Consider the following 12,421-nt stretch of genomic DNA (forward strand, 5'->3'; position numbering starts at 1 on the left):
GGGGGGGGGAGGAGGGGGACGAGAGGGGGGGGGGGAGGAGGGGGACGAGGGGGGGGGGAGGAGGGGTACGAGGGGGGGGGGGGGGAGGAGGGGGGGGAGGAGGGGGACGGGGAGGAGGGGGACGAGGAGGAGGGGGACGAGGAGGAGGGGACGAGGGGGGGGGCGACGAGGGGGGGGGGGACGAGGGGGGGGGAGGAGGGGGACGAGGGGGGGGGGGGAGGAGGGGGACGAGGGGGGGGGAGGAGGGGGACGAGGGTGGGGGGGAAGGAGGGGACGAGGGGGGGGGGGGGAAGGAGGGGGGGGGGGAGGAGGGGGACGAGGGGGGGGCGACGAGGGGGGGGGGACGAGGGGGGGGGGGAGGAGGGGGACGAGGGGGGGGGAGGAGGGGGACGAGGGGGGGGGGAGGAGGGGGACGAGGGGGGGGGGGAGGAGGGGGACGAGGGGGGGGGAGGGGGACGGGGGGGGAGGAGGGGGACGAGGGGGGGGGGGGGGGGGAGAGGGGGACGGGGGACGGGGGGGGGGGAGTGGGACGAGGGGGGGGGGGGGGAGGGGGACGAGGGGGGGGGGAGGGGGACGAGGGGGGGGGGAGGGGGACGAGGGGGGGGGGAGGGGGACGAGGGGGGGGGGGGAGGGGGACGAGGGGGGGGGGGGAGGGGGACGAGGGGGGGGGGGGGAGGGGGACGAGGGGGGGGGGCGAGGGGGGGGGATCACTGGGTGTCACTGGGTCCCTCTCCTCTCCCCCCGACCCTGACCCTGACCCCGGCCCCGGACCTTGCCGCAGAACGAGCAGGTGTACTTGGCGTGCTGGCTGATCTCGATCTTCTTCACCATCTTGCGGAGGGACGCTCCGTACCGGGTCCCGTACTTGCCCACGATGCCCACCTTCTTGGTCCGCTTGGCCTGGAAGATAAACACCGCGGATCAGAGCATAGCCCCGGAGCCCGCGCTAGGCCCCAGATCCTCCCCACACCCTGACCCCTTCACTCCATAACCAACTCCCGATTAGCGGGAGGTGTAAGGCGGGCCCCCGGGAGGTGTGCGGCAGCCGATGGTTCCCGGGGAGTCCGGATGGAGGCGGATTGCGGCCCGGGCCCGGGATCTACTGCCAGAGACACTCACCATCTTGAGAGCAGAGAGGGCGGGACCGAGTGCGCACGCGCTATAAGGGCCGTACCACGCGTGCGCAAACTGCTGCCCGGGATTTAAAGGCGCAGGGTCCCCACATCTTAAAGTTAAAAATCACACAACACCAGGTTATAGTCCAACAGGTTTAATTGGAAGCACACTAGCTTTCGGAGCGACGCTCCTTCATCAGGTGATTGTGGAGGTCTCGATCGTAACACAGAATTTATAGCAAAAATTTGCAGTGTGATGTAACTGAAATTATACATTGAAAAATTGATTGTCTGTTAAGCCTTTCATCTGTTAGAATACAGTGATAGTTTCACTTCTTTCATGTGTAAATCACAAAACCCTTTTTTTTAAAGTTGCATTCTCGGGTTAGCTGTTAACAATGGTGATAGCTGGACAATATGTTGAAGGTGTTAGCCCCCTGTGTTCCCTGTCAATGACCTGATGTTTAGATTGATTCTAATCTAAAAAGTGAGATAACAGAGTTTTACATAAATTCATGCAGTTTTTGAGCTCAGAGTTCTACATGAATGTATGCAGTTTTTGAGCAAATTGCAATGTAACTCTGCAAGTACAAATTCACCCCACAAAATATATGTGTGCATGTGGGTCTTTGTCTGTCTGTGTGTGTGTCTGTCTGGGGTGGGGGTTGTGAGTGTGAGAAAGTGTGTGTATGTGTGTGTGTAGTGAGTGCAGAGTGTCTTAAGTCTGTGAGGGGGTGCATGTGTGAGCGTGGGAGTGTGTGTCTATAAGGATGTGTGTGGGTGTCTGTGTGTGCATCTGTGTATGTGAGAGTGTGTGTGTGTAGGAATATGTGTGTGTGTAGTGCAATGGTGATCACCTGTAATGTGACATGAACCCAAGGTCCCGGCTGAGGCCCTCCCTATGGGTACCGAACTTAGCTATCAGCCTCTGCTCGGCCACTTTCCTCTGCTGCCTGTCCCGAAGACCACCTTGGAGGATGGTCACCCGAAGGTCCGAGGCTGAATGTCCTGGACCACTGAAGTGTTCCCCAACTGGGAGGGAACCCTCCTGTCTGTTAATTATTGTGCAGTGCCCATTCATCCGTTGTCGTAGCCTTTGCTCAGTTTCCCCAATGTACCATGCCTCCGGGCATCCTTGCCTGCAACGTATAAGATAGACAACATTGGCTGAGTCACATGAGTACCTGCCATGTACAAGGTGGGAGGTGTTCCCACGCGTAATGGTGATATCTATGTCCACACTCTGACACCTCTTGCAGCATCCACCGTGACAGGGTTGTATGAAGTTGTCCTGAAAGCCAGGCAGTTTGCTACGAACAATGATCTGTTTGAGGTTTGGCGGTTGTTTAAAGGCAAGTAGTGGAAGTGTGGGGAAAGTCTTGGTGAGGTGCTCATCCTCATTGATAATGTGTTGCAGGTCACGAAGAACATGGCGTAATTTTTCAGCCCCTGGGAAGTACTGAACAACGAAGGGTACCCTGTCAGTTGCAGCATGTGTCTGTCTCCTGAGGAGGTCATTACGGTTCCTTGCTGTGGCATGTCGGGACTGGCAGTCGATGAGTTGAGCATCGTACCCCGTTCTTGAGAGGGCATCCTTGAGAGTACTTCCAAATCACGACAGTTAAAAATCACACATCCCCAGGTTATAGTCCAACAAGTTTAATTGGAAGCACACTAGCTTTCGGAGCGATACATCATTGACAATCACCTGATGAAGGAGTATCTCTCCGAAAGCTAGTGTGCTTCCAATTAAACCTGTTGGACTATAACATGCTGTTGTGTGATTTTTAACTTTGTACACCCCAGTCCAACACCGGCATCTCCAAATCATAAAGAGACAGTGACAGAGATGTACAACCCTCACCTCCAACTTTCTTCATGATCCTTGGCAGGGCTGCTTCAGTTACTTCTCCACTGTTTGCTGTAATTTGTTCATGTTTTGAAGGGACTGGGGTGGACAAGGTCAAAAATCAAACAATACCAGGTTATAGTCAACTAGGTAAAAATAATGACTGCAGATGCTGGAAACTAAAGTCCAGATTAGAGTGGTGCTGGAAAAGCACAGCAGTTCAGGCAGCATCCGAGGAGCAGGAAAATCAACGTTTCGGGCAAAAGCCCTTCATCAGGAATACCTGATGAAGAGCTTTTGCCCGAAACGTTGATTTTACTGTTCCTCGGATGCTGCCTGAACTGCTGTGCTTTTCCAGCACCACTCTAATCTGGATACCAGTTTATAGTCCAACACGTTTATTTGAAATTGCAATCTTTCAGAACTCCATTTCATCCACACCTAATCTAATAATGACCCTGAAATCACTGACAATTGATGCAAAGAACCGCCTTGTTCACTAATGTCCTTCAGAGAAGGAAATCTGCAGAATTTGGAGATCTGAAATAAAAACAGCTGGAGAAGCACATCTGACAGCATGTGGTATTAACACTACACAGTTAATCCAGAAATTCATAGCTGAAAATGTGTTGCTGGAAAAGCGCAGCAGGTCAGGCAGCATCCAGGGAACAGGAGAATCGACGTTTCGGGCATAAGCCCTTGTTCAGGAATGAACTGAAGAAGGGCTTATGCCCGAAACGTCGATTCTCCTGTTCCCTGGATGCTGTCTGACCTGCTGCGCTTTTCCAGCAACACATTTTCAGCTCTGATCTCCAGCATCTGCAGACCTCACTTTCTCCCCAGAAATTCATAGGACATACAACATAGAAAAGTATAGCACAGACCAGGTCCTTTGGCCCACAAATTTGTGCTGAGGATTATTCCTAATGTAAAATAACCTCCACACCCCTCAACTCACTGCTATCCATTGCATGTCCAGAGTCATTTAAATGTCCCTAATGACTCTGCTTCCACCACCACTGCTGGCAATGCATTCCATGGATTCACAACCTAACTCTGATGTCCCCTCTATACCTTCCTCCTAATATCTTAAAACTATGACCCCTCATGCCAGTCAGTCCTGCCCTGGGGAAAAGTCTCTGGCTATTGACTCTATCCATGCCTCATATTACCTTGTTTACCTCAATCAAGACACCTCTCTTTCTCCTTCTCTCCAGAGAGAAAAGTCCAAGCTTATTCAACTTCTGATCATAAGACAAGCTCTCCAGTCCAGGCATATCCTTGTAAACCTTCTTTGCACCCTCTCCAAAGCCTCTGTATCTTTTCTATAATAGGGCAACCAGAACTGGACACAATATTCCAAGTGTGGTCTCACCAGGGTCTTTTGTAGAGCTGTAGCAAAACCTCACAGCTCTTAAACTCGATCCCCCCTGTTAATGAAAGCCAAAACACCAAAAGCTTTCTTAACAACCCTATCCACTTGGGTGGCAACTTTGAGGGATCTATGTACTTGAACACCAAGATCCCTCTGTTCCTCGACACTGCCAAGAATCCTTTCAGCAATGAAACTCCACCCCACCCCCTTTTACTTCCCTCCCTGTCCTGTCTGAAGCATCAATATCCTGGAACATTTAGTTGCCAATCATCATGCTCTTCCTTCAACCAAGTCTCTGTGATTGCAATAACGTCATACTCCCAGGCAACAATCCAAGCCTGAGTTCGTATGAGGAAAGATTGAGACACTTGGGGCTGTTTTCAATAGAGAAAAGAAGGTTTAGGGGTGACTTGATTGAGGTGTACAAGATGATTAGGGGGTTAGATAGGGTTGACAGTGTGAACCTTTTCCCGCGTATGGAGTCGGGTATTACAAGGGGGCATAGCTTTAAATTAAGGGGGGGTAGATATAGGACTGAAGTTAGGGGTAGGTTCTTCACTCAGCGAGTTGTAAGTTCATGGAATGCCCTGCCAGTAGCAGTGGTGGACTCTCCCTTTTTATGGGCATTTAAGCGGGCATTGGATAGGTATATGGAGGATAGTGGGTTAGTATAGGTTAGGTGGGCTTGGATCGGCGCAACATCGAGGGCCAAAGGGCCTGTACTGCGCTGTATTCTTCTATGTTCTATGAGTTCGTCTGCCTTACACACTATACTCCTTGCATTAAAGTAGATACATTTCAGGCCACCAGTTCTTTTGCGCTCATCTGCTCTCTGCCTACTCTTCTCTTTATTAATGCTATCTTCATAATTCTTACAGTCTCCAGTCTCTACCTCGCTGCCTACTTGTCTTCTCTTCTGGCTCCCAGCCCCCTCCCCAACAGCAGGAGCAAATACTCCCCCAAGGACATTGGTTCTGGTCTGGTTCAGATGTAGACCATCCACTTTGTAATAGTCCCACTTTCCCCAGAACCCGGTCCCAATGTCCAACAAATCTGAACCCCTCCCTCCTACACCATCTCTCAAGTCATGTGTTCGTCCTGCCTATTTTTTCATTTCTACACTGGCTAGCACGTGGCACTGGTAGTAATCCCAAGATCACTACCTTTGAAGTCCTCCTCTTTAACTTCTCTCCTATCTCCCTGAATTCTTCTTTCAAGACCTCATCTCGTTTCCTACTTATATCGTTGGTGCCTATATGCACCAAGACAACTGGCTGTTCACCCTCCCCCTTTAGAATGGTCTGCAGCCGATCAGTGACATCCCTGACCCGAGCACCTGGAATACAACATACCATCTGGGAGTCCCGTTTTCGGCCACAGAACCGACTACCTACTCCCCTCACAATAGAATCCCTAATGACTATGGCACAACCAGTCTTTTTCCCGCCCTTCTGAACAGCAGTGCCCGCCACGATGCCATAATCCTGGCAACTGCTGCCCTCCCCTGGTGAGCCATCTCCCCCAACAGTATCCAAAATGGTATACCTGTTTTGGAGGGATATGACCATAGGGGACACCTGCACTGCCTACCTACTCTTTTTCTGCCTTTTGGTCACCCTCAGCAATTGTCTCCCTCAGCAATTCTAACCTGCGGTGTGACCAGTTCACTAAATGTGCTTTCCACGACCTCCACAGCATCGTGGATGCTCCACAGTGAGTCCATCCGCAGCCCCAGAGCCGTCATGCAGTCAAACAAGAGCTACAACTGGACACACTTCTTGCAAATGTAAGAGTCAGGAACGTTAGATACATCTCTGAGCTTCCACATCAAGCAAGAGGCACAGGCCACTGGTCTGAGGTCCCCTGCCATTGTAAGCTTAGCTTTATATGAACTAACTAAAACCAAACAATGCACTTAAATATATAAAAAAGAAAGATGAAGAAAAAAATAAAAGCCTTACCTTTCAGAGTCTTTTTCTTCCAGTTAGAGGAGGGGGGGCAGGAGGCGAATGCTGTTCCTCTGTAGTATCTTGGGGTTAGCCACAGCCCAAATGTAAATTAAGCCCTTACCTTTCCAGCAGTCCTCACTTCACTCCTCCTTCTCTACTCACAGCGCTGTAAAAATGGAGGCCCGACTCCCCAGATAAGTGCCTTTTTAAGTGGGAAAACTTACCCTTCTCAGCAGCCCTCACTTATGAATGAGCCTACCATGGGACCTTATGAAATGCCTTGCTGAAGTCCATATACACCACAAATACTGCTCGACCTTCGTCGACCTGTCTTGTCACCTCCTCAAAGAACTCAGTAAGATTAGTGAGGCATGACCAGCCCCTCACAAAGTCATGCTGACTACCTTTAATCATGCTATGCTTTTCCAAATAGTCATAAATCCTATCCCTCAGAATTCCTTCCAAACCCTTGCTGACCACAGACGTAAGACTGACTGGTCTGTAATTGCCAGGGATTTCCCTATTACCCTTCTTGAACAGAAGAACAGCATTCGCCCCCTTCCAATCCTCTGGTATGAACTCCTGTGGAGAGCGAGGAAGCAAAGATCTTTGCCAGCGGCTTAGCAACTTCCTTTCTCGCTTCCGGAGCAGCCTCGGATAAATCTGATCTGGCCCTGGGGACTTAGCAATCTTAATGTTTGCCAAAATTTCCAGTGTGTCAACTTCATCAATCTTGATCTGGTCAGGACTGTATCCCAGCTCCTCAAAGCTCTCATTCACAACAAGGTCCCTTTCCTTGGTGAAAACCAAAGCAAAAAACTCATTTAGGACTTCCCCTATCTGCTCAGACTCCACGCACGAGTTCCCTACATTATCCCTGATGGCCCTACCTTCTCCCTGATCATTCTCTTAATCCTCACGTATGAGTAAAATGCCTTTGGGTTCTCCCTAAACCTTCTTGCCAAGCCTTTTTCATGCCCCCTCCTGGCTCTCCTCAATCCATTTCTGAGCTCCTTTCTAGTAAGCCTGTAATCCTCTAAAGCTGTGCTAGATCCCTGCTTCCTCCACCTTATGTAAGCTGCCTTCTTCCTTTTGACGAGAAGCTCCTCTGTTCTCGTCATCCAAGGTTCCTTAATCTTACCCCTTCTTATCTGTCTCAGAGGAACAAATTCGTGCATCACTCGCAACAACTGCTCCTTAAATAATCTCTACATGTCTGTTGTGCCCTTCATGTGGAACAATTGCACCCAGCCTGTACTTCCCAACTCCTGTCTGATAGCGGCAATGTTTCCTTTTCCCCAATTAAATATCTTCCCTTGGTAACAGCTCCTTTCCCTCTCCAAAGCTATGGTAAATGTGAGGCAGTTGTGGTCACTGTCACCAAAGCGTTCTCCCATCGCGAGATCTGAAACCTGCCCTGGCTCATTGCTGAGCACCAAATCCGAAATGGCCTCCTCCCCTCATTGGCCTGTCTACATACTCCCTCCTGGACACACCTGAGAAAACGGCTCCATCCAAACCATGTGCACTAAGGAGGTTCCAATTGATATTGGGAATGTTGAAGACACCCATAACAACAACCCTGCTACAAGTCTTTGCAGTGATATGTACTTCTTGTCAGATGTGGGAGTTTAAAGAGAGTTTAAGGGTTACTGCGGATTATATCTGCCATAAATGCTGTTGGATGTGAATCTCATCAGATCGAGTGGATCGGTTGGAGAGACAGATAGAAGTGATGAGGAATTTGCAACAGCAACAGTATGTGATGGATGGAAGTTATAAGAAGGGGGTAAAGTCTCAGGTACAGTCACATAGATGGGTTAACTCCAGGAAGGCTAAGAGAGGTAGGCACCTAGGGCAGGAGTCTATTGTGGATATACCCATTTCAAACAGGTATGCTGTTTTGGAAAATGTAGGGGGTGATGGATTCTCAGGGGAATGTAGCACGAACAGCCAAATTTCTGGTATTGAGACTGGCTCTAATGCAACGAGGGGTACCTCGGCTTCCAAGACATCAATTGTGTTAGGGGATTCTGTAGTCAGAGGTACAGACAGATGTTTCTGTGGCCAGCAGAGAAAAAGCAGAATGGTGTGTTGTTTCCCTGGTGCCAGGATCAAGGATGTCTCAGAGAGGGTGCAGAATGTTCTCACGGGGGAGAGGGGCCAGCAGGAGGTCATTGTCCACATTGGAGCCAATGACATTGGAAGGGAAAATGTTGAGATTCTGAAGGGAGATTACAGAGAGTTAGGCAGAAATTTAAAAAGGTCCTCAAGGGTAGTAATATCTGGATTACTTCCAGTGCTACGAGCTAGTGAGAACAGGAGTGGAGGATAGAGCAGATGAATGCATAGCTGAGGAGCTGGTGTATGGGAAAAGGATTCACATTTTTGGATAATTGGAATCTCTTTTGGGGTAGAAGTAACCTGTACAAAAAGGACAGATTGCACCTAAATTGGAAGGGGACTAATATACTGGCAGGGAAATTTGCTAGAGCTATTCAGGACGATTTAAACTAGTAAGATGGGGAGGTTGGGGGGGGGGGGGGGGGGGGGGGGGTGGATCCCAGGGAGGTAGTGAGGAAAGAGATCAATCTGAGATGGGTACAGTTGAGAACAGACGTGAGTCAAACAGTCAGGGCAGGCAGGGACAAGGTAGGACTAATAAATTAAACTGCATTTATTTCAATGCAAGGGGCCTAACAGGGAAGGTAGATGAACTCAGGGCATGGTTAGGAACATGGGACTGGGATATCATAGCAATTACAGAAACATGGCTCAGGGATGGGCAGGACAGGCAGCCTAATGTTCCAGGATACAAATGCTACAGGAAGAATAGAAAGGGGAGGCAAGAGAGGAGGGGGAAGTGGCATTTTTGATAAGGGATAGCATTACAGCTGTGCTGAGGGAGGATATTCCCGGAAATATATCCAGGGAAGTTATTTGGTTGGAACTGAGAAATAAGAAAGGGATGATCACCTTATTGGGATTGTATTTTCGACCCCCTAATGATCAGAGGGAAATTGAGAAACAAACTTGTAAGGAGATCTCAGCTATCTGTAAGAATAATAGGGTAGTTATGGTAGGGGATTTTAACTTTCCAAACATCGACTGGGACTGCCATTGTGTTAAAGGTTTAGATGGACAGGAATTTCTTAAATGCGTACAAGACAATTTTCTGATTCAGTATGTGGATGTACCTACAAGAGAAGGTGCAAAACTTGATCTACTCTTGAAGGGCTTATGCCCGAAACATCGATTCTCCGGTTCCCTGGATGCTGCCTGGCCTGCTGCGCTGTTCCAGCAACACGTTTTCAGCTCTTGGGAAATAAGGCAGGGCAGGTGACCGAGGTGTCAGTGGGGAAGCACTTTGGGGCCAGCGACCATAATTCTATATGTTTTAAAATAGTGATGGAAAAGGATAGACCAGATCTAAAAGTTGAAGTTCTAAATTGGAGAAAGGCCAATTTTGACGGTATTAGGCATGAACTTTCGAGAGCTGATTGGGGGCAGATATTCGCAGGTAAAGGGACGGCTGGAAAATGGGAAGCCTTCAGAAATGAGATAACAATCCAGAGAAAGTATATTCCTGTTAGGGTGAAAGGAAAGGCTGGTAGGTATAGGGAATGCTGGATGACTAAAGAAATTGAGGGTTTGGTTAAGAAAAAGAAGAAAGTATATGTCAGGTATAGACAGGATAGATCGAGTGAATCCTTAGAAGAATATAAAGGCATAGGAATATACTTAAGAGGGAAATCAGGAGAGCAAAAAGGGGACATGAGATAGCTTTGGCAAATAGAATTAAGGAGAATCCAAAGGGTTTTTACAAATATATTAAGGACAAAAGGATAACTAGGGAGAGGATAGGACCCCTCAAAGATCAGCAAGGCGGCCTTTGTGTGGAGCCACAGAAAATGGGGGAGATACAAAATGAATATTTTGCATCAGTATTTACTGTGGAAAAGGATATGGAAGATATAGACTGTAGGGAAATAGATGGTGACATCATGCAAAATGTCCAGATTACAGAGGAGGAAGTGCTGGATGTCTTGAAATGGTTATAAATGGATAAAGCCGCAGAACCTGATCAGATGTACTCGAGAACTCTGTGGGAAGCGAGAGAAGTGATTGCTGGGCCTCTTGCTGAGATATTTGTATCATCGATAGTCACAGGTGAGGTGCCGGAAGACTGGAGGTTGGCAAATGTAGTGCCACTGTTTATGAAGGGTGGTAAAGACAAGCCAGGGAACTATATACAGGTGAGCCTGACCTCAGTGGTGGGCAAGTTGTTGGAGGGAATCCTGAGGGACAGGATGTACATATATTTGGAAAGGCAAGGACTGATTAGGGATAGTCAACATGGCTTTGTGCGTGGGAAATCATGTCTCATAAACTTGATTGACTTCTTTGCAGAAGTAACAAAGAAGATTGATGAGGGCAGAGCAGTAGATGTGATCTATATGGACTTCAGTAAGGCGTTCGACAAGGTTCCCCATGGGAGACTGATTAGCAAGGTTAGATCTCATGGAATACAGGGAGATCTAGCCATTTGGTGGTGGTGGAGGGTTGTTTTTCAGACTGGAGGCCTGTGACCAGTGGAGTGCCAAAAGGATCAGTGCTGGGTCCACTACTTTTTGTCATTTACATAAATGATTTGGATGCGAACATAAGAGGTACAGTTAGTAAGTTTGCAGATGACACCAAAATTGGAGGTGTAGTGGACAGCGAAGAGGGTTATCTCAGATTACAACAGGATCTGGACCAGATGGGCCAATGGGCTGAGAAGTGGCAGATGGAGTTTAATTCAAATAAATGCGAGGTGATGCATTTTGGGAAAGCAAATCTTAGCAGGACTTATACACTTAATGGTAAGGTCCTATGGAGTGTTGCTGAACAAAGAGACCTTAGAGTGCAGGTTCATAGCTCCTTGAAAGTTGAGTCGCAGGTAGATAGGATAGTGAAGAAGGTGTTTGGTATACTTTCCTTTATTGGTCAGAGTACTGAGTACAGGAGTTGGGAGGTCATGTTGCGGTTGTACAGGACATTGGTTAGGCCACTGTTGGAATATTGCATGCAATTCTAGTCTCCTTCCTATCGGAAAGATGTTGTGAAACTTGAAAGGATTCAGAAAAGATTTACAAGGATATTGCCAGGGTTGGAGGATTTGAGCTATAGGGAGAGACTGAACAGGCAGGGGCTGTTTTCCTTGGAGCGTAGGAGGCTGCGGGGTGACCTTGTAGAGGTTTACATAATTACGAGGGGCATGGATAGGATAAATAGACAAAGTCTTTTCCCTGGGGTCGGGGAGTCCAGAACTAGAGGGCATAGGCTTAGGGTGAGAGTGGAAAGATATAAAAGAGACCTAAGGGGCAACTTTCTGATGCAGAGGGTGGTACATGTATGGAATGAGCTGTCAGAGGAAGTGGTGGAGGCTGGTACAATTGCAACATTTAAGAGGCATTTGGATGGGTGTATGAATAGGAAGGGTTTGGAGGGATATGGGCCGGGTGCTGGCAGGTGGGACTAGATTGGGTTTGGATATCTGGTTTGCAGATATCTGGTCGGCATGGACAGGTTGGACCGAAGGGTAGTGTCTCCCACCCATGCTCCTCCTCTAACCTAAAAAAAAAGTTGTGGAAGCCAGATTGACAAGGTAAGGTAACTAGTTTATTTCCTAATCCTTTTTTTAGTAGTCACTTTGGGAGTTAGAATAGTGGGAATGGAGTTTAGGGCAGTGGAATGTTCCTCCTGCAGAATGTGGGAAGGGTCACCACTAGTGTCCCTGCTGACTACATCTGTGGAAAGTGCACCCAGCACCAGCTCCTCGAAAACCGCGTTAGGGAACTGGAGCTGGAGTTGGATGAACTTAGGATCAATCAGGAGGCAGAGGGGGTTATTGACAGGACTTAGAGAGGTAGTCACTCCCTAGATAAAAGAAAAAGACAGATGGGTGACAGTTAGGGGACAGAAAGGGAACCGGCAGGCAGTGCAGGGATCCCCTGTGGCCATTCCCCTCAACAATAAGTATACCGTTTTGGATACTGTTGGGGGGGGGGGGGATGACTTACCAGGGGAAAGCAGTGGGGCACCTGCTGCTCAGAAGGGAAGGGGGAAGAGGAGCAGAGCAGTAGTCATT

The 12,421-nt window shown here is 48.8% G+C and overlaps 1 protein-coding gene across 1 annotated transcript in view; it reads right to left on the reverse strand.

Annotated features, from left to right (window-relative positions):
* The window catches only part of rpl37a (ribosomal protein L37a), an 8,401-nt gene extending 7,237 nt beyond the window's left edge, over window positions 1-1,164 (reverse strand). Inside the window, exons 1-2 of the mRNA XM_087989444.1 lie at window positions 1,120-1,164; window positions 772-900 (exon numbers count right to left, since the gene is read on the reverse strand). Coding sequence (XP_087845570.1) covers window positions 772-900; window positions 1,120-1,122 — 132 coding nt within the window. The 5' untranslated portion in view covers window positions 1,123-1,164. The remainder of the gene's footprint in view (window positions 1-771; window positions 901-1,119) is intronic.
* Between the last annotated feature and the right edge of the window lie 11,257 nt (window positions 1,165-12,421).

This window comes from Chiloscyllium plagiosum, unplaced genomic scaffold (assembly GCF_037043375.1).
Source record: "Chiloscyllium plagiosum isolate Xiang-an unplaced genomic scaffold, Cpla_swu_hap1 HiC_scaffold_7, whole genome shotgun sequence".
Lineage (NCBI taxonomy): Eukaryota > Metazoa > Chordata > Chondrichthyes > Orectolobiformes > Hemiscylliidae > Chiloscyllium > Chiloscyllium plagiosum.